At 43.0% G+C, this 25,490-nt stretch overlaps 1 protein-coding gene across 3 annotated transcripts in view; it reads right to left on the reverse strand.

Annotated features, from left to right (window-relative positions):
• The window catches only part of DOT1L (DOT1 like histone lysine methyltransferase), a 226,472-nt gene that overhangs the window by 101,832 nt on the left and 99,150 nt on the right, over positions 1-25,490 (reverse strand). For all 3 annotated transcript variants that reach the window (XM_073596474.1, XM_073596483.1, XM_073596466.1), the window contains exons 6-8: positions 21,002-21,096; positions 12,070-12,132; positions 3,469-3,524 (exon numbers count right to left, since the gene is read on the reverse strand). In XM_073596474.1, the coding sequence (XP_073452575.1) occupies positions 3,469-3,524; positions 12,070-12,132; positions 21,002-21,096 (214 nt within the window). The remainder of the gene's footprint in view (positions 1-3,468; positions 3,525-12,069; positions 12,133-21,001; positions 21,097-25,490) is intronic.

The raw sequence follows: 25,490 nt of genomic DNA on the forward strand, positions 1-25,490 counted from the left end.
AAAAAAAAATTTAAAACTAAAGAACATACTAACATACAGTGCATCCAGAAAGTATTCACGCTTCACTTTTTCCACTGTTAGTTATGTTACAGCCTTATTATTCCAAAAAGGAATTAAATTCATTATTTTTCTCAAAGTTATACAAACAATATCCCACAATGACAACATGAAAGAAGTTTGTTTGAAACCTTTGCAAATTTATTAAAAAAATAAATAAAAAAATCATATGTACATAAGTATTCACAGCCTTTGCCATGACACTCAAAATTGAGCTCAGGTGCATCCTGTTTCACTGATCATCCTTGAAATGTTTTTACAACTTGATTGGAGACCACCTGTGGTAAATTCAGTTGATTGGACATGATTCGGAAAGGAACTCATCTCTATATATAAGATCATACAGTTATCAGTGCTGGTCAGAGCACAAACCAAGCCATGAAGTCCAAGAAAATGTCTGTAGACCTCCAAGACAAGATTGCTTTGATTCCCAGATCTGGGGAAGGGTACAGAAAAATTTCTGCAGCATTAAAGGTCCCAATGAGCACATTGGCCTCCATCATCCGTAAATGGAAGCTTGGAACCACCAGGACTCTTCCTAGAGCGGGCCCTCTGGCCAAACTGAGCAACCGGGGGAGAAGGGCCTTAGTCAAGGAGGTGACCAAGACCCCCCCATGACAGAGCTCCAGCATTTCTCTGTGGAGAGAGGAAAACCTTCCAGAAGAACAACCATCTCTGCAGCATTCCACCAATCAGGCCTGTACGGCAGAATGGCCAGACAGAAGCTACTCCTCAGTAAAAAAAAAGGCACATGAAAGCCAGTCTGGGTCTACTAAAAGGCAGCTGAAAGACTCTGACCGTAAGAAACAACATTCTCTGGTCTGATGAAATAACAGATTAAACTCTTTGGCCTAAATGGCAAGCGTCATGTCTGGAGGAAACCAGGCACGGCTCATCACCTGGCCAGTGTCTACAGTGCAGCATTGTGGCAACATCATGCTGTGGTGATTTTTTTTAGCGACAGGAACTGGGAGACTAGTCAGGATTGAGGAAAAGATTAATGCAGCAATGTACAGAAACATCCTTGATGAAAAATTGCTCCAGAGCGCTCTGGACCTTAGACTGGGGCGAAGGTTCATCTTCCAAAAGGACAACGACCCTAAGAACACAGCCAAGATAACAAAGGAGGGACAACTATGTGAATGTCCTCGCGTGGCCCAGACTTGAACCCGATTGAACATCTCCGGAGAGATCTGAAAATGGGTGTGCACCAACGCTCCCCATCATACCTGATGGAGCTTGAGAGGTCCTGCAAAGAAGAATGGGAGAAACTGCCCAAAAACAGATGTGTCAAGCTTGTAGCATCATACTCAAAAAGGCTTGAGGCTGTAATTGGTGCCAAAGGTGCTTCAACAAAGTATATTAAGGCTTACCTGTAGGTGCTAGAAATATCTCCTAAACCTCCACAGTTTAGAAGATATTTACAATAAAGTCGTGCGTCGATGTCTACGGCGCATGCACACTTTAGAAAGGGCAGACCGCTCTGTTCCTAAAGGGGGTCATGTCGTGACTTGCGGCTCCCGCGCGCATGTGCGGGAGTGATGTCATGCGACTCCGGCTAGTTAGAGTCGGAGTTTGCGGCCCCGGAAGGAAGAGGGGTGAAGAGGGACGCTCGCTGCTAGTGGGGACAGCAGTGACATCGCAGGCTTCGTTTTCAGGTAAGTGACACATAACGGGCTACTATGCGGTGCATAAGTAGCCCATTATGCTTTACCTTTGCAGGGAAATAAAGAGGAAGTAAAACCCATCAGGGTTTACTTCCTCTTTAAGTCAATGCAATTTTTTTCATTTTTTTTTATTTTTAATAAATTTGCAAAGATAACAAACAAAATTCTTTCACGCTGTCAATATGTCAGTATTGTTTGTAAAATTGAGGAAAATAATGAATTCAAAGTGGATGTAAACCCAATGTCATCCTTTTTTAACTACTGCCATAGGGGTTATCTATAAGGATATACGTGCCTCCTGCATGTATCTTTACCTGACAAATGTCTCCCCTCTGTCTGTTATGAGAGCTGAAAAACTGCATATTCTGTGGGTGGGTCTGTTGTCTGGAGCTTGGTGGGTGGAGTCGTGATGTCAGTAGACTCTCCGCCCACCTCTACACTCCCCTTGTCAATATGCATTTTCTCCTGTGTATTTCTAACTGAACTTCTGCTATAATCTCTAACATCCAGTGAAAAGACAGGAAAGTAACCACATGACTTCAGCATGCCAAATCATGCTGAGGTGTGGAACAGCCAATCCTTGCAGAGCTGCTGAAGAAAGGAGCAGGGGTGGGAATTAAAAAATCATGCATGTGTCTTAGGCTGTCACTCACAGCAAGGGGGAGTATTTGACAAAGTTTTTGTCAGTTTGTCAAGATTTCTCTCACTGAACAATAAAAGAGGATTGCTCAGAGATGGATTAACTCTGTGTGGCAAGACTGGGCTCAAATGATAGGAAATCTTATACTCTACAGTATGATATATAAAAAAAAAAATTCGGGTTTACATCCATTTTAATCCATTTTGGAATAAGGCTGTAACATCACAAAATGTGGAAAAATTGAAGCACTGTGAATACTTTCTGGATGCACTGTATTAGAGGGAAAATGAAGCACATGTAAGGCCCATGCACATTTGTGTGTTATGGTAACGTGGTAAAATTAGTATTTTACTGCACATTACAGCCAAGCAAGATAGTTAATGCATTGAAGTACAATTCTGTTTCAATGCCACCCAATGCATTATTACAGTAGTGGGCAGCATACCACCGACACCACAACAAAAACCATGGATTGTGATACACATGGCAAGTTTTAAAAAAATATATGTCATGTCAGATTTCCATAATGAATAGGCTTGCCCTAATGCAACACACAAACGCTCTACAACAGTCCATAAAAATGTGAATGGGCCTTTAGACTTCATGCACACGGCCATAAAAGTTACTAATCAAACGCAAGATCTTGCTGGCAGAAAGATCCTAAGTAAAAGATGCAAGTATGGTCAAAAGAGTGCAGCAAACAAGCTTGTAAACATGAACATGTATTAATGTATGTAAACCACCTCTTATGTTTTTGAAAGTGAAGATTTAAATGATTCATTTACACACAGTTACCTGCATATACACATTATTAACCCCAGATTTGAATTTTACAGATCTGATCGCAGTGCAGCTTTTTTGATCTTAACGCACGTTGCGCATTGGTCCATAAAATACAATAGAACTGTGTACAGATCCTTAGAAAAATAAAAAAATGCTGTGCTTATGAAAACATCATTTATGGCCGTGTGAATGACCCCTTATGTGCAATATATGGGACAGAAACTGCATGGAAAATAAATCAATACAGGAGTCACAAAGTTAAGCAAGCATAGCCAACTTCCACACCCTAAAAGGTTAGAGAAATAAAATGCTGACAGGCACCTTGTGTTGGCTATCCTCTCCCTCCACTCTTCGGACAGGAAGTCTCCACGTTCCAGCTAAATATAGGACCAACCACCATTAATAACTTTTCAGGAAAGTCAAAATTTGAATAAATAAAAAAGATGGAACGATTGGTAAAACATACTATAATCACAAGGTTGTAAGAAGAGCAGTTGGAGAATTTTGCACTCAATGAGAACATTGTGCATCTTTGCAACATAAGTTAGTAACACAATGCCCATAATGTGCTATGCTTTCTATGGTGTGGCCTTGCACAGCACAGCAAACCCCCTTGCACTGGTAAAAAGGAAGACAATGAAAAAGATTAAACATGTCACCAAGGCAGGCGAAAATAAAACATGGCACCCTGTTAAAGCAAAAAAAAAATAAAAAATGAATACATCTAAAATGCAACATGTTAAATTTTCAATCTTTTGAAGAGCTATAGATGCCACTGATATCCAACACTTCCAAGTGTGCTGGATTGTTTGTACCGATGCGCCCTTCGGTTCCTCCCGATGGCCGCTATATCCTTATGGTACTCCGTAGTGATGCAGCAGCAGGTTGAAGCAACCACAGAGCAGTCTTTACATGTCCCCTATGTTATTTTCTCAAAATAAGGTCAACTTAAAAGAAAAAAATAGTGAAAAAAACAAAAACCAAAACCCCAGGCTATTACACTCCCATAAAATGAATTGAATACAAAAAAGAGCAATGATCACTCCACAGTGCAAACACCACACTAATCTCATATGTAAACCCAACAGTGACGCGCTCCTACATAAAAAAAAACAAAAAAAAAACAAAAACAAATGTTGACTCAGAAGGTGCATATGCACAACAATGCTCATAAATGATACAATCATTTATCATGTGTAATAAATAAAAATAATAAAAAAAAAAAAACGAGAAAACCCCATGTATCATCCAACTTGGTTGTAAGTGTCCAGAAAAAAAAAAAGCCACCACAGTTCATGTGCCTCAAATAAAAGGTCAATCTTTCATGGAATCAGAAATTCTCCACCAGAGACTACCAGTAAAGAATATCACCCACGTGATATTCTAACACTCACCTATCTAGCCCTGTAAAGAAAAAAAAAAAAAAATAGTATACATACCTTTTCTGCAGGTGATCCGAACCGATTCCACGATAAGCCGTCAGCCGTGGCTTCGCTGTGAAGGCAGATGCACAGGACACTGCCGACAATGAAAGCCCCATAGTAACGCTATGGGTGACATCGCTTACCATTCATTTCACAGCCGTTTATTGGACGTGTCTTCTGCAAAGCTTCCGACGCTAGAGACTGGGTCGGATCGCAGGCAGAAAAGGTATGTATACTAGTTTTTTTTCTTTACAGGGCTAGATAGGTTAGAATGCTGGCGGCTATAGTATAGGTTAGTGTTAGAATGCTGGTGGCTATAGATGCAGGGATTTTAGTCTTAGCATGGAATTCCACTTTAAGTCCAATTTACAAACAGATTAGAGAGTAAAAAAGCATGCGATAATTACCACTAGGGTTTTGTGGCAGTATCACATGCGGTATTTGTCAAAAAACAGCCTAGGGGTCGGGGGCTGTGTTTGACAAATAATTGGTTGCTAAGGAGCGGGCCGGGAAGCAGGGGGGATTATTGAAATCTGGAAGCCGCCTTTAACAAGCCCCCCCCCACGTGAATGAGTAGGGGTACATTGCACCCCTACTCATTCAGCCAAAAAGTGTCACAAGGTTTAACAAACAAAAAACGTTTTTCACAATTCTTTTATAAAAAAATAAGTAGTGTCCACAAAGTAAATTCACTATCTTTTACGCCACCTGCAGGACCCGGAAAAAAAACACGCTTAAACAACCAGGCATGCAACAGTCTGATGTCACAAGGGGTTGGGGCCACCAGGTGATGTGGCCCCGCCCCTTACCTACATAAGAAATGTCAGATGGTGGAGCCTGCAATAGGCAGCCAGCCTTCGACCGCGGTGGCGGGATTAACGGTGGATTTACATCAGGGGATGGTGAATGGTACTCATTCACATGGGGGGGGCTTGTTAAAGGGGGCTTCCAGATTCCGATTAGCCCCCTGCCCTCGAACCCCCACAACCACCGGCCATGGTCATCTGGAGGAGGCCCATCAACATGGGGACAAAATGCTTTGGGGTGGTGGGGGGGGGGGGGCAGAGCACCCCAAAGCACCCACCCCTCATGTTGAGGGCATGTGGCATGGTATGGATCGGGGGGGCACTTGCTTGGCAAGGGTCTGGTATTGATTTTGGGGGGGACCCCACTCTTTTTTTTTGTTTTTTATTTAGGCGTGGGACCCATGCTGTTTTACTTTCAATACTTATTAATTGTCTGTTTTTTTGTTTTTTTACAATCAGCTGGCAGTGGGGAAGCCCACTGACAGCTGATGAGTCATCAGCTGTGAAGGACAGGGTGGCCGGCTTCCCAACGCGCTCCTTAGCAACCAGTTCAATGCGGTAAATTACTGAATGAACGAATGCTGTAATTACCGCTAAATGGAACAAATATCACATTCAATATTTAACTCTGAAATCTTAGTGACTTGAACACTTGCACAATTGTTACCGCATGCGGGATTTTACTGCATATTATTAGCCGGTATTTAACTCTTCGTGAATTGACCATTAAGTACCAATGATTAGAACCCCCTAGGCCAGTGATGGTGAACCTTGGCACCCCAGATGTTTTGGAACTACGCTTCCCATGATGCTCATGCACTCTGCAGTGTAGTCGAGTACCATGGGAAATGTAGTTACAAAACATCTGGGGTGCCAAGGTTCGCCACCACTGCCCTAGGCTGTATGCAAGTGGAATCCATACTAATAATCTAAACATACCTAGGCCTGGTGTTCTTTGTTATTGACATGTGTCGTGTCAACATGCCATGATCAAAAGCGCTCTCCAAAGCCCTCAGAAAGGAGGCTGTTAATGCCTCCAAGTCTGGTAGAGAGTTTAAAAAGACTTTGCTGTCCAGAAAAAAAAAATTAGAACAAGACTAAAGTTTGCCATAGCAAATAGACAAAGACATCAGACCGATGCTGCATCAACCTAGGCAAGTATGATTTTTGAAAAAAAAAAAAAAAAAACCCTTCTTTTAATGAGAATTCATCTCTGCTGCAGCAATGCAGCATAGGGCAGGAGGTGGAGCAAGTCTGAAGGAGGAAGACTTCTGTCCTTTCCTGAATGCTGGGGACAGTCAGCTGCCAACACCATAGCAAAAAAACACACCATCTGCATCATGCCCAGAGAGCCATTGCTTGTTATGTTGCTGGCAGCCAGCGTGCCCGCACCATAGCAGGTCATGATGCTGGCCCAGGGGAAACCGAGCCCCATGCTTGTGGCATCCCAGAAACAAATGGAAAGCAGTTACCCCATACATTTTGTATTTGCCTTTAGTTAAAAAGTTCTGTCAAATTAACGGACTTTATGAACTTTTAGGCTCGGTTCACACAGGGACGACTTGTCAGGCGACCTAGTCGCCTGACAAGTCGCCTCCCGTTCTGTGCTATGGAACCGTTCTAAGGGGAGCGACGCAAGTCGCTCCGACTTAGAAAAAGGTTCCTGTACGACTTCGGGGGCGACTTGGGGCGACTTGCATAGACTTCTATACAGAAGTCGTTTTGCAAGTCGCCCGGGCAGTCGTGTGCAGGTCGCCTCGGTGAGGCGACCTGCAAGTCGTGCCGCCTCTGGTGTGAACCGAGGCTAAGGGACCGTTGTCTGAACCTTGTTATGTTGCAATTAATCAAACATTGATTTGCTAAACGAAAAGTGTACCAACAAGAAAAATGTTACTTTAGGTCTGGCCCACTCACATATGCAAACTTTAGGTGCATTTTACAAAATGTCCTTTATGCCTTTAGTGAGGTTTACAGCAAAACGGGCATTTACATAGAGTTTAATAGTAACATCTAAAATATGTCTAAAACATGGATATAAAAATGGGAGTATTTAACTTAAATTAAAGCAGTAGGAATCTCCACTATTTTAACTTGTACTTGCAGGTAAGCCAATAAGAAGGCTCACCTGAGGGTACAGTGAATGTTTCCTAAATGTGCACCGTTTAATATTCACAAGTGTAGCACCTTCACCAGAGCATGCGCATTATATCGTTACATAGTAACTGAGGTTGAAAAAAGACAAGTCCAACCTATGTGTGTGATTATATGTCAGTATTACATTATATATCCCTGTATGTTGCAGTCATTCAGATGCTTATCTAATAGTTTCTTGAAGCTATCGATGTTCCCCGTTGAGACCACCGCCTGTGGAAGGGAATTCCACATCCTTGCCGCTCTCTTACAGTAAAGAACCCTCTACGTAGTTTAAGGTTAAACCTCTTTTCTTCTAATTTTAATGAGTGGCCACGAGTCTTGTTAAACTCTCTTCTGCGAAAAAGTTTTATTTCTATTGTAGGGTCACCAGTACGGTATTTGTATATATCAAAATCATATCCCCTCTCAAGCGTCTCTTCTCCAGAGAGAATAAGTTCAGTGCTCGCAACCTTTCCTCATAACTAAGATCCTCCAGACCCTTTACTAGCTTTGTTGCCCTTCTTTGTACTCGCTCCATTTCCGGTACATCCTTCCTGAGGACTGGTGCCCAGAACTGGACAGCATACTCCAGGTGCGGCCGGACCAGAGTCTTGTAGAGTGGGAGAATTATCGTTTTATCTCTGGAGTTGATCCCCTTTTTAATGCATGCCAATATTTTGTTTGCTTTGTTAGCAGCAGCTTGGCATTGCATGCCATTGCTGAGCCTATCATCTACTAGGACCCCCAGGTCCTTTTCCATCCTAGATTCCCCCCAGAGGTTCTCCCCTCAGTGTATAGATTGCATTCATATTTTTGCCACCCAAATGCATTATTTTACATTTTTCTACATTGAACCTCATTTGCCATGTAGTCGCCCACCCCATTAATTTGTTCAGATCTTTTTGCAAGGTTTCCACATCCTGTGGAGAAGTTATTGCCCTGCTTAGCTTAGTATCGTCTGCAAATACAGAGATTGAACTGTTTATCCCATCCTCCAGGTCGTTTATGAACAAATTAAATAGGATTGGTCCCAGCACAGAACCCTGGGGAACCCCACTACCCACCCCTGACCATTCCGAGTACTCCCCATTTATCACCACCCTCTGTACTCGCCCTTGTAGCCAGTTTTCAATCCATGTACTCACTCTATGGTCCATGCCAACAGACCTTATTTTGTACAGTAAACGTTTATGGGGAACTGTGTCAAATGCTTTTGCAAAATCCAGATACACTACGTCTACGGGCCTTCCTTTATCTAGATGGCAACTCACCTCCTCATAGAAGGTTAGTAGATTGGTTTGGCAAGAACGATTCTTCATGAATCCATGCTGATTACTGCTAATGATACAGTTCTTATTACTAAAATCTTGTATATAGTCCCTTATCCCCTCCAAGAGTTTACATACTATTGATGTTAGGCTAACTGGTCTGTAATTCCCAGGGATGTTTTTTGGGCCCTTTTTAAATATTATTGCTACATTGGCTTTTCTCCAATCAGCTGGTACCATTCCAGTCAGTAGACTGTCTGTAAAAATTAGGAACAACGGTCTGGCAATCACTTGACTGAGTTCCCTAAGTACCCTCGGATGCAAGCCATCTGGTCCCGGTGATTTATTAATGTTAAGTTTCTCAAGTCTAATTTTAATTCTGTCCTCTCTTAACCATGGAGGTGCTTCCTGTGTTGTATCATGAGGATAAACACTGCAGTTTTGGTTACTGAAGCCCCCCGATTCACTCGTGAAGACTGAGGAGAAGAAGTTCAATACCTTCGCCATCTCCCCATCCTTGGTAACCAGATGTCCTTCCTCATTCTTTATGGGGCCAATATGGTCTGTTCTCCCTTTTTTACTGTTTACATACTTAAAGAATTTCTTGGGATTTTTTTTGCTCTCCTCCGCTATGTGTCTTTCATGTTCTATCTTAGCCATCCTAATTGCACCCTTACATTTCTTGTTGCATTCTTTATAAAGTCTGAATGCTGATGATGATCCCTCAACCTTGTATTTTTTGAAGGCCTTCTCCTTTGCTTTTATATGCATTTTTACACTGGAGTTAAGCCATCCAGGGCTTTTGTTCGCTCTTTTAAATTTATTACCCAATGGGATACATTGGCTAATGCCCTTATTTAATATGCTCTTAAAGCAAACCCATCTCTCCTCCGTATTTATTTATTCCTTTTAGTAAGGTTTGTAGTTTAGGGAAGTTGGCTCTTTTGAAATTCAGTGTCTTTGTATTCCCTTTATGTTTCCTATTTGTGTGATTTATACTGAAACTAATTGACCCGTGATCGCTGTTACCTAAATTGCCCCGTATTTCCACATCTGTGATCAGGTCTGTATTGTTGGTAATCAGTAGATCCAGTAATGTTGTATTTCTAGTTGGTGCGTCTACCATCTGACCCATAAAATTGTCCTGCAAGACATTAAGGAACTGGCGAGCCTTAAATGAATGCGCGGTTCCCTCCACCCAGTCTATGTCTGGATAATTAAAATCCCCCATTATGATAACACTTCCCATCCTTGCTGCTAATCCAAATTGTGATAGGAGATCTGTTTCCGTTTCCACTTCCTCCCTCAGGTTAGGGGGCCTATAGCATACTCCCAGTATTATTTTCCCCTTAGCTTCATCCCTTTGGAGCTCTACCCATAAGGATTCCACCTCCTCCCTAGCTCCCTCAGTGATGTCATCTCTCACATTCACTTGTACATTATTCTTGATATATAGGCATACCCCTCCCCCCTTTTTACCCTCTCTATCCTTGCGGTAAAGGGTATACCCTTGAATGTTTGCCAGCCAATCATGAGAGCTGTTGAACCAGGTCTCTGAAATGCTCACAAAATCCAAATCCTCCTCATACAACAGTATCTCTGGTTCACCCATCTTGTCCGCCATGCTCCTGGCATTGGTGAACATGCCACATAGTTTAGACCGGTCACATATTGTCCTTGAATTGGGTGTTTCGAGATTGCAGCTAGGACTTGCTACTATACTTACCTTGTGTTTTTGTGCTTTGGTTAACCTACCACTAATGCCCCCAATACTACCCTCTGGAATATCTTACGCGCGCTCTCTACCTCTGGACCCTCCCCCCCATCGCCTAGTTTAAAAACCCCTCTAACTTTTTGGCCATCTTCATTCCCAGCAGATCTGCACCCTCCTCATTTAGGTGCAGTCCGTCCCTTCTATAGTACCGGTTATCGACTGAGAAGTCAGCCCAGTCCTCCGGGAACCCAAACCTCTCCTTACTACACCAGCTCTTGAGCCACTAGTTTACTTCCCTAATCTCCCTCTGCCTTTCTGGTGTGGCTCGATGTACCGGTAGTATTCCTGAGAATACTACCTTGGAGGTCCTTTTCCTCAATTTAGCTCCTAAGTCCCTAAAATCGTTCTTTAGGACACTCCATCTGCCTCTGACATTGTCATTGGTGCCAACGTGCACCATGACAGCTGGGTCTTCCCCAGCCCCTCCCAGTAATCTGTCCACCAGATCCGTGATGTGCCAAACCCAAGTGCCCGGTAGACAACATACTGTTCGGCGCTTCAGGTCTTGGTTACAGATTGCCCTCTCTGTCCTTCTAAGAATTAAGTCCCCTACCACCATAATCTGTCTTTCCTTTCCCTTCGCTGCCCCCCCACTCTCACTGGAGGAGTTCTTCTCCCGGCAGCTAGGAGAGTCCCTCAGCTCCAGCAGTGCTGGTCCCTGACACACATTATATATATATATATATATATATATATATATATATATATATATATATATATAAACACACACACACACACATATATATAATAAAATTTGATCCCCTGCTGATTTTGGCTTTTGTATGTTTGCCCACTGACAAAGAAATGATCAGTCTTTAATTTTAATGGTAAGTTTATTTTAACAGTAAGAGACAGCATAGCAAAAAAAAAATTTCAAAAAAGTTATAAATTAATTAGCATTTTAATGCGTGAAACAAGTATTTGATGCCTTATCGATCGGCAAGATTTCTGGCTCCCAGATGTCTTCTATACGGGTAATGTGTGTATGTATATATATATATATATATATATATATATGTATGTGTGTGTATATATATATATATATATATATATATATATATATATATATATACACACACACACACACATTACCCGTATAGAAGACATCTGGAAACCAGAAATCTTGCCAATCGATAAGGCATCAAATACTTGTTTCACGCATTAAAATGCTAATTAATTTATAACTTTTTTGAAATTTTTTTTTTGCCATGCTGTCTCTTACTGTTAAAATAAACTTACCATTAAAATTAAAGACTGATCATTTCTTTGTCAGTGGGCAAACACACAAAAGCCAAAATCAGCAGGGGATCACATTTTTATATATACATATATATATATATATATACACATACACACACACATCAGCAGAGTAGGTTTAGGGGTGGGAAAGAGGAGCACAGATCTTTATCACCAAAAATAATTTACACATTGAAGAGATTGGTTATGTCACACCAAGCGCTTTTAGATAAAACCGTTGAAAAGAGTACATATTAACTTTAAAATTCATGTGTACTTACTGTATATTCTGAATGCTTCTTCCCATACCATTTCATCCATTTTCTAAACTCTTTATCCATTGACTACAATAAACAAACAATTTTTAGGTCATGATCTAACTGGACACAATTATCAATATGTCAATAACATTATTATAGGTTTTCAAGCCTACAACCAAGCCTCCCTTACTAAACCTTAAAAGGAATTCTATGGTTACAGCAATTCAACATGAGCTTACTCTACTTTCGTGTTGTGAGTGATATCTGGCTGGCCATCTCTTTCTACAACTTACTGGATACCCTGCAGGTTTCGAAGCTTCTCCTCTGTGGATTACTTTCAATCTCTAAAAATTTCATTTCCCATGGTACCTTGCTGCCTGCAAGCAGCAACTGATTTACTGACCATGCCTCCTCTAACTCCTCCTCTCAGCGCTTTGTAGTTCAGAAGGCAGGCTGAATTCTGTGATACAGCACTGCCTACACACAGGGCACAGTGAATACATGTCACAGAACTCAAGTAAACATGTATGGATCTCCACTGAAAATGTACAAATTTCAAGATCATTCTGATATTTTTAGGAGTAGGTTAAAAATTACTGAAATACAATGTGGACATTGATATAATGATTTGAAATTTTGACAATCGTCTTAAATCCTTTTTACTTCCATGGGCTGACTCCCATTTTGCAGGTCATATATTGGAACCAAATTTGTACAGCGAGCTGCGTGTGCACGGCTCACTGTACATGGGTGGACAGGCAGTTAACTTTAGAGTTCGCACTGGATTCACACAGAAAAAAAAAGGGCAGGGACTTGTTCTTCCCCGCACTAGAATCAGATCTCATGGGTGTTCTCACCTATGCGATCCGATTCCTGTGCCAGTTCACACTGTGTGCTGTGAACTAAACTGGGGGTGTCATTAACTTTGTTAATCACACCCGCAGCGGTTCACACAAGGCAGTGCTATAGGGGCACCCAAGCCAAGCTGCAGCTCTGAGTGTCCATTTAGACACAGAGCTGCAGTTCAGCCCTGCACCCTCTCTCCTGATTGGCTAACCGAATTTGATTGACAGCAGAGGCAGCCCATGGCACCTCTGTGTCTCAGCCAATCAGGAGGGAGATTCCCGGACGACGGAGACAATCGTGGACATCACTCAAGATGAGGCTCTGGTAAGTATTAGGTTGGCCGATGGGGGCTACTGCACACAGAAGGCTTTTTATCTTCATGCATAGAATGCATGAAGAAAAAAAAAAAAAAAAAAAAATTATATTTGGAGTCAGCTTTTTCCTTGCAGTAATGCCTGAGAAAAAAAAAAAAAAAAAAAAAAAAAAAAAAAGGGGGGGGGGGGGGGGAGCAGCTCGCAAGGAGGTCTCTGTACTAACTATGCAATGTTAGTACAGCGATCTCCCCAGTGAGCCATTGTGTTCTGACAGGGGAACTGCCCCCTGCCAGAACACACTGGTCAGCGCTCGCATTAGCTGCTAATGCTGATCGGTAGATGTTCTTCTAGCATGCCCGTACAAAAGACGTTCAACCAGTTTGTCAGACAGGCTGCTGTACACACAGGCCAAATGTCAGCTGGTTTCTGTTGATCCGGCTGATACCCGGCCCATGTGTACCAGGCTTAGGAGAACCTTGCCCCTTGCACTCTTGCCCCCCCAGGATAATTTTTTTTTTTTTTTGCACTACAATGTTTAAACTTGGAATTTTGTTAGCTAGTCAGTAGATACCCTATCAGTTACATCTACTCCTGATAAAGTGACTGAACATACACAAAACAGCAAGTTTGGTGATGAGCTGTAATTTGATATACAATGGATATACTGTGTAATTTCATTATAAACAGTTTTGTGTATCACAACAAATGTATATTTGAAGATAGTAATTTATATCTATAGTGAATCAGCTTCTTGTTTTTATTATGGTGTGTTCTACACTCATCGGCCACTTTATTAGGTACACCTGTTCAATTGCTTGGTAACAAATTGCTCTAAAAATATTTTGGGAGTTCTATTCGTGCAGTTCTGAAAGCAAAAGGGCATCCAACCCAGTACTAGCAAGGTGTACCTAATAAAGTGGCCGGTGAGTGTATATGAAGGCAACATTTTTACTGTTCATATTTACAAGTAAAACTATTTCTTTTATGAAGGGGCGCTCGCGAGCAGTGAACCAAGATGGCCGAGTGCCAATCACACTCTTCGCAACTTATACACATCAGCCAACATTCTTGCTACCCGGTGGGCATAATAATAATAATTTCAACCCCTACACCCTCAGAGCTCCTGATGGTGAGGAAAAACCTTGACCACTCACGCATCCAGTGCCAAGGCCGCGGGCCAGTCTCCGGACGAGTCCTCGCAATCAGACGCCATCTTTGAGGCCCCGACCATGAGTCCGGACCCCTTCCTAATGCAGCTCTCTGGTGATTCAAAGCAGCCGCCTGACATTGGGGATTGTTCCTTTTCCCCGACCATGGCTGACATCCCCCTTAAGATTCACTTGCAGAATATACACGGGTTCTATTCCCCTCAAGAGGTCAAAAGTCTTCCATCATTTTAAGACTAGCTGTGTGGATATAGCCTGTCTACAGGAGACCAGGTTCTCCTCCTCACCTCAGTTTCTTTCTTCTCACTATTCCAACTTTTATTTATCTTCAGCCCCTGAGAAACATGGTGGGGTGCTTATCGCCACAACCTTGTCTTTTCATGCTCTAAAGAGATCACTGACCTACTGCTAGATCTCATTCTTGTGGGCTCTCAATGGCCAAGAAGTTACCTTAACGAGCTACTAATCGCCCAACCGGTTTCAAGATAAAATTCTTCTCCCACCTTCTTTATGTGATATCTTAACACAGCAAGGGAATCCAACTTCTCCTGGGAGACTCTAATGCTGCCTTAGACTCCGCAGTATCAGCGACATTGCCCCGGGTAAGGTCCCTTCTCATGACTTCTCTGGAAGCTCGCATGGGCACACTTCTCCAGTCCTACTGGCTGGTTGATTCCTGGAGGGAGCTCCACCACTTGGGTAGAGACTTTACGTTTTACTTGCAAACCCCATGACAGCCTCTCCAGGATTGACCACGTTTTTGTATCGCTTTGCGCTCTCTCGCTCAGACAAAACAACCATCCCGGCCTCCGCATGGTCGGACCATGACCATGTGATGCTCTCCCTCATGCTCGCGTGTCTACATCGCCCTTCTTACCGTTCTTTCTTCACAAGATACATGCCTTGCGATACAAGCTCAAATTAAGACCTATTTTTCTGAGAATTAGGTCCTCTGCAGTCTCCTTGTGGGAGGCACAGTGTCACCCTCCAAGGCCAAAACATACAACTTACTTCGCCCAGGAAACAAGTTAGATAACAAGAAATCTAGGACCTCGCCGCCTAACTGGCCGAAGCAGAGGAAGAATGGAAATCCAGGCACTCGGTCACTTCTTTCGCTCGACATCTATAAAGCGTTTGACTCGCTTTCCTAGGATTACTTGCACTATGTTTTAGAGAGATGGGGTTTTGGGGAATCAATTCCTCAGTGGATGTCGCCCCTCTATTTCTCTCCTTCTGCTAGTGTCCCCCACGCTGGCAAGCTCTCTGCCTCCTTTCCGATTTACCGATGGACCAGGCAGGGTTGCCCCCATCACCCACTATCTATCCTTGCTTTTGAGCCTCTGGCCGTTGCCCTTAGAGATGAGCCCAACATTTCCGGTATTCAGTATGCCGGTACACACCACAAAGTCAGCCTCTTCATCGATGATGCCCTTCTGACTCTGACCAAGCCTCCAACTACTACCTAACCTTCTGATCCTCCTTTCCTGTTTTTCAGCTCTCTGGTCTTCAGGTCAACCCTCACAAGACCACTGCATTGAGCATTTCCTTGCCATCCTCTACGGCAGGGGTATGCAACCTCGGCCCTCCAGCTGTGGTGAAACTGCAAATCTTATGCCTCTGCCTCTAGGATGTGATTTGTTAGCGTCTTGCAATGTCTCATGGGACTTGTAGTTTCAAAACAGCTGGAGGGCCAAGGTTAACAACCCCTGCTCTACGGTGTCCCAGTTACGAGCCCTCTTTCCATATCGTTGGAACTCCTCCTCCCTGGACTACCTTGGCATCAAACTGACCCCTCCCTATTCATCCCTTTTTGCGACCAATTAGTATACCTCATTATAGATCACTTACATCCTTAATGCAATCTTGGCGGTTTCCCTCTTTATCCTGGATAGGCCGCATTCATGCAGTCAAGATGACTATCCTCCCTAAAGTCTTATACCATTTTCATACCATTCCAGTCCATGTCCCTTTTTTCTACGTTTACTTCAGAATAGGAGTTTATCCTTTATCTGGGCTCATCAGCATCCCCGAGTTTCGCGCTACACCCTCTACAGACAGACTACAAGGTGGTCTTGGGGTCCCTAATCTAGCAAATTATGGGGCTGCTCAGATTTCCCAATTGCCTTTACTCCATGCAACTTGGGACATCTTTGTGGGTGCTCCTTGAACTCCCTAACAGTGCCCCAATTTCCCTTTCAGCCTTACTGTGACTTCCTCATAAGCTTTGTCCCCTCACCCTTAGCCCCTTTATGCGTCACAGCTTGCAACTCTGGGACTCAGTTCGCTACTCTGATAATCTTATGTCCACCTTTCTTCCGCTTCTCCCTCTGTTCAAAAATCCATTTCTGCTGGACCTTGACCAACCAAGCTCCTTCTACTGATGATCCACCCAAGGATTCACACAGGTCCGCCACTTTCTTTCATCCCATACTCTTCCCTCCTGGCCCTCCTTTTGGGATACCCATGAGGGGCCTCCTGCAGAACTTTTCTGCTATGCCCAACTTTGCCACTGGGTCTCTTTGCTGAGACACAACTCCTCCTACCCTACCAAAAAACACTCTTTAAACAGCTTTGCCTTCATTCCCCCGGCGCCATCTCAAAGATTTACTTCTCTAAATGCTATAGATTTGCCTGCGGAGGTGTCTTATAAGTTGCGGTGGGAACACGACCTGGCAACGTCCATTGATCCGGAGGACTGGGACAAATCTTAGTCCACCATTGCCAAGTGCTCCTTCAACACGGCTACTCTAGAAGCGGCATACAAGGTTCTTCTATAGTGGTACTGGGTCCCGGCCCGGATAGTGAGTTTAAACTCATTCTAAAGCGACCGATGATTCAGAGATTGTGGCTAACGAGGGGATGTTGTACACATCTGGTGGTCCTGTCTGAGCCTCATGGGGTTTCGGTCCAGGGCGTTTGGACTCCTACATTCCTTGTTCCATATACCTATACACAAGGATGCCAAAATTGGCTTGCTGCACTGCCCGATCCAGGGATTGTTCTCATACCAACAAAAGTTGGCTTCATCCATTTATAGCTGCTTAACGGGCAATAGCCAGAGCTTGGAAGAAACCCTCTGTTCCGTTTGCTATGGTGAAGAGTATCCTACATACTTCACTATGGTGAAGTATCCTACATTATTATTATTATACATATAGCGCCAACAGTTTACATAGCTCTTTACAACTTGAGGATAAACAGTACAAATACAATACACTTTAATACAGTAGGAATCAGAGGGCCCTGCTCCTTAGAGCTTACAGGATTCTCACTTTAATTTCCTCAAAATTATGGTCACCCTGGTGGGCCTATGCTCTCCCCACCTTGCATCCAGTCTGGGTCTCTCCTAATATTTTGTAACTCACATTTCCTGCAGGACTTCTCCTCCCTCCCCTTTTTCTACCTTGAATCGCTTTTCTTCTCCTCTTTGCTGCTAGAACCGAGCTTATGGCCGCCCTTGGTCTCCCCTGTCCTAGGGTGACCCCGAGTCCTCAGACTTTTGCTGACATGTGGCTATTGCTGCCAGTTCTCAAGTTTTATTTTGTACCTCTCCCACCAACTGTTCACCCCAGCCAGTCAGGGGGGTCCAGTAGACCAGCACGTACATAGCCCTCTGATGTAAGCTAGTACACCTGCGACATGGGATGCCTCTAGTTGGCCCTTAGGCCCGGGCGACATATATGGACCTTTAGTTTATCCCACTAGGTCGCCCAGTAAACATTTAGTACTTATAAAAAAAGTTACCTGATCAGACTTTACCAGCCCATGCCTTCTTATGTTTAATATGCTATACCCCTGCGTGGGTGAACGGTTGTCAAGTTAGGTTCATTACAATAAAAATTGTACCAGAAAACTTTTTTTTGTACATTTTCTTGTATAATGTAAACAAAAAATAAAAAAAATCCCATTAATATTGGAAATGTACTCTGGAATTGTATAAGGAATGGGAGGTATTTCACTTCAGGTGCCAGATCATTACATATGTATACTTGTGGACAAAAGTTTTGAGGATTACACAAATATTAATTTTTACAAAGTCTGCTGCTTCAGTGTTTTTATACATCTTTTTGTCAAATTTTAATATGGTATATTGAAGTATAATTAAAAGCATTTCATAAATGTCAAATGCTTTTATTGACAACTACAGTAAGTTTATACAAAGTCAATATTTGCAGCGTTGACCCTTTTTTCAAGAACTCTGCAATTCCCCCTGACATGCTGTCAATCAACTTCTGTGCCACATCCTGATGGATGGCAGCCCATTCTTCCATAATCAATGCTTGGCGTATGTCAGAATTTGTGGGGTTTTTGTTTTGTTCACCCGCCTCTTAAGGATTGACCACAAGTTCTCAAAGAGATTAAGGTCTGGGGACTTTCCTGGCCATGGACCAAAAATTACAATGTTTAGCTCCCCAAGCCACTCAGTTATCACTTTTGCCTTATGGCAAGGTGCCCAATCATGCTGGAAAAGGCATTGTTCGTCACCAAACTGTTCTTGAATGGTTAGGAGAAGGCGCTCTCGGAGGATGTTTTTGTACCCTTTACTCATGGCTGTGTTCTTAGGCAAAATTGTGAGCAAGCCCACTTCCTTGGCTCAGAAGCAACCCCACACATGAATGGTCTCAGGATGCTTTACTGTTGGGCATGACATAGGACTGATGGTAGCGCTCACCTTCTCTTCTCTGAGCAAGGTTTTTTTGCGGATACCCCAATTGGAAAGGGGATTAATCAGAGAAAAAAAAGGACTTTACCCCAGTCCTCAGCAGTCTAATCCCTGTATCTTTTGCAGCGTATCAGTCTGTCCCTGATACTTTTCCTGGAGAGAAGTGGCTTCTTTGCTGCCCTTCTTGACACCAGGCCATCCTCCAAAACCTTACTCAGCGCTGGACCCCTCCCTTCCCCTAGAAAACAGTGAGCACAGATTGGATGCTGGTTTTCCAGCGTGTTTGTTCGACAGAAACCGATTATGATGATAAAAAAACTGCATGGTCAAGTTGCCAAAAAGAAGCCTTTACTGCACAAGTTCCACAAAAAAGTCGGGTTACAATATGCCCAACACCTTGACATGCCTCATTGGCTTTTTTGTGGCATTGGCACAGTAAAGGCTTCCTTCTGGTAGCTCAACCATGCAGCTCTTTTTTATTCAAGTAACGTTAAATTGTGCTCCTTAAAAACAACCACACCATCTTTTTGGAGAGCAGCCTGTATTTCTCCTGCGGTTATCGGTGGGTTTGATGAGCAATTCTTCCGCCAGTTGTGGCTGCAATCTTTCTTGGTCTACCCGATCTTGGCTTGGTATCAAAAGATCCCCTAATTTTCCACTTCTTAATTAAAAAGTACTGACTGGCATTTTCAAGGCTTTGGATAGCTTTTTATATCCTTTTCCATCTTTGTAACGTTTCTTTACTTTGTTACACAGGTCTTTTGACTGTTCTTTTCTACCTCCTCATGGCTCAGTGTCTAGCCTACTTAGTGCATCCATGCAAGTGCTAACAAGCTCATTGACTTTTTATACACACTATTTGTGATTTAAAAAGCCACAAATGTGGAAAATCTACCTTTAAATTGCCATTTTAACCTGTGTGTGCCACCGGTGTCTATACCAAGGCCAAACATTAGTGAATGTAAACTTTTTATCAGGGCCATTTGGGTGATTTCTGTTATAGTTTATAAAAGGATCCAAAAAAAAAACGTGATAATAAATGGCTTCATGTGATTGCTATCCTTCAATTATGAAGGATTGTGTTTTATTTTTTAAATATAACAAACATGTCATACTTACCTACACTGTGCAGCTCATTTTGCACAGACTGGCGCCGAACATCCTTTGCTGGGGTCCCCGGCGGCTCTCGCGGCTCCTCCCCGCATCAGATAACCCCCTAGGAGAAACGCTTTCCCGAGGGGGTTACCTTGCAGGCACTCTCTCTGGAGTCCAGCATTTGCGTCCACAGACACTAATGCCGGCCCCGACGTCATTGGATTTGATTGACAGCAGCGGGAGCCAATGGCTGCGCTGCTATCAATCTATCCAATCAAGAGCCGGGACCCTGTGGAGAAATGGACAGCGCGTCCCCGCCGAGGCGATTAAGGGGCTCGGGCCGGCGACTGCCAGAAGTTTTTTCACCCTAATGCATAGGATGCATTAAGGTGAAAAAACACAAGGGTTTACAACCCCTATCAAGGATAATCCTTTAAGTCTCATGACCGGCTTCTGTTGAACGAATACGCTGGAAAACCCGCATCCAATCAGTGCTCACTGTGTTCTGGGGGGGAGGGAGGGGTCCAGCGATAAGGTTCCCCTTGTGTACCCAGCATTAAAAAAAAAAAAAAAAAAAAAACTTACCCCCTAATCTCAGGCAAAACTTATACCATATGAGAATACAATGTTACATTATTACAGGCATATACAAGTTCATGGAAATAACAGCAGTGATAACAAAATCATGCAATGAGAAATAATTGCTTTTTATGAGCAGCCAAATTTTCCATGCCAAACCTGCTTTAGAATCAAGTGATCTGCCAACTTGTTCCACATCACACATACTGCAGAATAATAGGTTATCAGACAGCATTAATTACAACTGTTGAGGTTTTTAATTCCAAATAAAAAAAGGACTCTACACTTACTTCTGCATATTTGGCTGGTATATCTGCTTTTTCTATTCCATAGTGATGTTTTCCTCCAGTGGCTGCAGCAACCTGCAGGACAACCTGCCCAACACCTAGGTTAGAGGGAAAAAAAAAAGTAGTGTTTATCTCTATCCTCAATGCAACCAATCAGAAAGGAAGCTAAGAGACTGCAGAAACATACTAACCCTTAAGCGGCTTCCAATCCCTTTAAGGTGGAGTTCCACCCAAAAGTGGAACTTCCACTCATCGGATTCCTCCCCCCCTCCGGTGTCACAATTGGCACCTTTCAGGGGGGAGGGGGTGCAGATACCTGTATATTACAGGTATCTGTACCCACTTCCGGCATAGATAGCTGCAGAATCTGCTGTTATTTACGCCACTTCCTGTATTTGTAGCTGCTGACTTTAAAAAAAAAAATTTCGGCGGAGCTCCGCTTTAAACATCAAAAGTGATATAAACAGTACACATAACCCAAATATAAAATATAGAGCCAGAAGTGGCCACTTGCCTCATAACTGATAATGCTTTCAAATTTCAACGTTCCTCCAGTTGTCAGTAAAGCCTGTGTTGCCATTTTTAAAAATTACAGCATTGGTGGCCAGCTTCTTACTAACTTTTTGGGCCCATGACTCACCCAATCACACATGTGCACTTTTTTTAATGAATATACTTTCCAAGTTCTGATAGATTAACTACAAGAGCTCCCTGGAAGTCACTGGTGATGTAGCCTTCCCAGGAGAAAGCTGGGAGGCACTGGGTACAACACAAGTGACTCTCGGAGGGTTGAAGCAAGATAAACAAGTAGTAAATGTACATAAATTACAGCATTGTGCTATGCAAGTTTAAAGCGTTTATAGCCAGGTATGCATTACTGTATGCAAATCAGCTTTCAGTTTTGGGGGTAAAAAGTAAAACACCTACATAGTTTTGTTTACGAGAGGGGTGGAGAGCTGCGTTTGTAAAAATGGCCCTGTCTGTACTGTGCTGGATGACATCTCATCCGTTGTAAACTAGATTTAAAAAATGGTCAGGAGTATTACATTTTTACCCCACACATGTTAATCTGCACTTTTTGCAAGAAAATTAATTTAACCCCTTGACTTCTGGGAAGGTTTCACCCCTTCATGACCTGGGTATTTTTTGCTATTCAGCCCTGTGCTACTTTAACTGTCAATTGCAGTGTCACGCAACACTGTACACAAAATGTATTTATTTTACACAAAGCTTTCTTTTGGTGGTATTTGACCTCCATTTTTTTTCCATTATATAAACAAAAAACCTCAACATTTTGAAAAACAAGGCAATATTTTCTACTTTGATTGCTTTTCTGGGGTTTTTTTCGCCTTCCTCTTCATCAACTGTGGGTATAAGGATTGGGTATATGGGATTGTATGATATTATTTTATGTATTTATTTATTTTTATGGTTGCACTAGATGGACTTGTGTCTTTTTTTAACCTGACTATGTAACTATGATCCGTTTTCAGCAGAGAGCGGGCTGAAGTCTGCTCTCTGCTGACATCACAGATGTCAGTCCAGGCACAGCGTCATCGCGACAATAAAGTCTTGATCCGTCAGGTGCCTGGACTGACACCCGGGTCAGCCTCTCAGCAAGCCACTGAGAGCCTGAGATGGCCATCCCAGCACTCAAATGAGCGAGGAGGGGGCAGAGAGCTGTGACTGACAGTCTGCAGCTCTCTGCTCAAGGAGCTCTGAAAACTGGCAGCGTTCCATCGCTCGGTTCTCAGTGTAGAGGCCCCGGGGTACAGATGTAGCATCGGACTGATGCTGCATCCACCAAGGTAAGTATTAATCTGCAAAAAAAAAATTCCTTTAATTCTTTTATCAAACGTGCCACATAAATATATAAGATAAGATTTAAAAAAAAATATATTCATATAGTGTCCAAATCAAAGCAAAAACAAAATGAAAAAAAAAAGAAAAGTCCCAAAAATCCCCAAAAAATAAGTGCTCCCATGCTGCTTCTCTAAAAGAAAAAAGCAGTGCGTTTATAATTTCTAGAATCCCCACTGTACAACACCATGCAATAGTGCTCTGCCACCAGGTGAAATTAACACACACCTTAATACAAGATCCACATATGGGTTAACATAGCATGTATGAAATCTATTTCACACATCAGATAATAGTCCTCCACTCAGATCCTCCTTAATGGGATACCACATCAAATGGGAGGGACTCCACAAAGCTCTCAGGGAAAAGGGGAGATAATCTCCAATGTTGCAGTATCTCAGTTAATGACACAGAACACACCAGCCCAACTTAAAGCGGAGGTCCGCTCACCCCACAAAAAATTAAGTCAGCAGTTACAAATACTGCAGCTGCTGACTTTTAATATTAGGACACTTACAGTGTTCTCCCACTTAAAAAGATGAGAGAGGCCTGTAATTGTCATCATAGGTATACCTCAACTATGAGAGACAAAATGTGGAAACAAATCCAGACAATCACATTGTCTGATTTTTGAAAGAATTTAATTGCAAATTATGGTGGAAAATAAGTATTTGGTCACCTACAAACAAGCAAGATTTCTGGCTCTCACAGACCTGTATCTTCTTAAGAGGCTCCTCTGTCCTCCACTCATTACTTGTATTAATGGCACCTGTTTGAACTTATCAGTATAAAAGGCACCTATCCACAACCTCAAACAGTCACACTCCAAACTCCACTATGGTGAAGACCAAAGAGCTGTCGAAGGACACCAGAAACAAAATTGTAGACCTGCACCAGGCTGGGAAGACTGAATCTGCGATAGGCAAGCAGCTTGGTGTGAAGAAATCAATTATGGGAGCCATAATTAGAAAATGGAAGACATACAAGACCACTGATAATCTCCCTCGATCTGGGGCTACACGCAAGATCTCACCCTGTGGGGTCAAAATGATCACAAGAACCGTGAGCAAAAATCCCAGAACCACACAGGGGGACCTAGTGAATGACCTGCAGAGAGCTGGGACCAACATAACAAAGGCTACCATCAGTAACACTATGCCACCAGGGACTCAGATCCTGCAGTGCCAGACGTGTCCTCCTCCTTAAGCCAGTTCATGTCCAGGCCCGTCTGAGGTTTGCTAGAGAGCATTTGGATGGTCCAGAAGAGGATTGGGAGAATGTAATTTGGTCAGATGAAACCAAAGTAGAACTATTTGGTAGAAACACAAATAGTCGTGTTTGGAGGAGAGAGAATGCTGAGTTGCAACCAAAGAACACCATACCTACTGTGAAGCATAGGGTGGCAACATCATGCTTTGGGGCTGTTTCTCTGCAAAGGGAACAGGACGACTGATCCGTGTACATGAAAGAATTAATGGGGCCATGTATCGTGAGATTTTGAGTGCAAACCTCCTCCCATCAGAAAGGGCATTGAAGATGAAACGTGGCTGGGTCTTTCAGCATGACAATGATCCCAAACACACCGGCAACGAAGGAGTGGCTTCATAAGAAGCATTTCAAGGTCCTGGAGTGGCCTAGCCAGTCTCCAGATCTTAACCCCACAGAAAACCTCATCACTGCTCTAGAGGAGATCTGCATGGAGGAATGGGCCAACATACCAGCAACAGTGTGTGACAACCTTGTGAAGATTTACAGAAAACGTTTGACCTCTGTCATTGCCAACAAAGGATATATAACAAAGTATTGAGATGAACTTTTGATATTGATCAAATACTTATTTTCCACCATAATTTGCAAATAAATTCTTTAAAAAAAAAAAAAAAAAAAAAAAAAATCAGACAATGTGATTGTCTGGATTTGTTTCCACAATTTGTCTCTCATAGTTGAGGTATACCTACGATGACAATTACAGGCCTCTCATCTTTTTAAGTGGGAGAACTTGCACAATTGTTGGCTGACTAAATACTTTTTTGCCCCACTGTATCTGTCCAGGGAGCCCGAGATGTCGGCACCGCAGCTGGCGGCACAGTGGTGTAGTGGGTAGCACTCTCGCCTAGCAGTAAAAAGGGTCGCTGGTTCAAAACCCAACCATGACTACCTGCCTGGAGTTTGCATGTTATCCCTCTGCCTGCGTGGGTTTCCTCCCAAACTCCAAAGACATGCTGGTAGGTTAATTGGCTTCTGTCTAAATTGGCCCTAGTATATATGAATGTGAGCTAGGGACCTTAGATTGGAAGCTCCTTGAGGGTAGGGACCGATGTGAATGTACAATGTATATGTAAAGCACTGCGTAAATCGACGGCGCTATACAAGTATCTTAAATAATAATAAGCTTCGGATCGGCTGTCGGGTGCAGCCACCGCCCATTGCTGGTAAGGGAACCCGGTAGTGAAGCCTTTCGTCTTCACAGCCGGTTCCCTACTGTGCAAGCGCGAAGTGTGCTGCGCTTTCTAATTGGCCCTACGGCGGAGGAAGGAAGAGGGGGCCACTCTTGGGTGGAACTCCGCTTTAAGGAAATGCATTCATGTTTTATGCATAAAAAATAAGCATATAATGCAGTAAAACCATGTAT

This window comes from Aquarana catesbeiana, linkage group LG01 (genome assembly GCF_042186555.1).
Source record: "Aquarana catesbeiana isolate 2022-GZ linkage group LG01, ASM4218655v1, whole genome shotgun sequence".
NCBI classification, from domain to species: domain Eukaryota; kingdom Metazoa; phylum Chordata; class Amphibia; order Anura; family Ranidae; genus Aquarana; species Aquarana catesbeiana.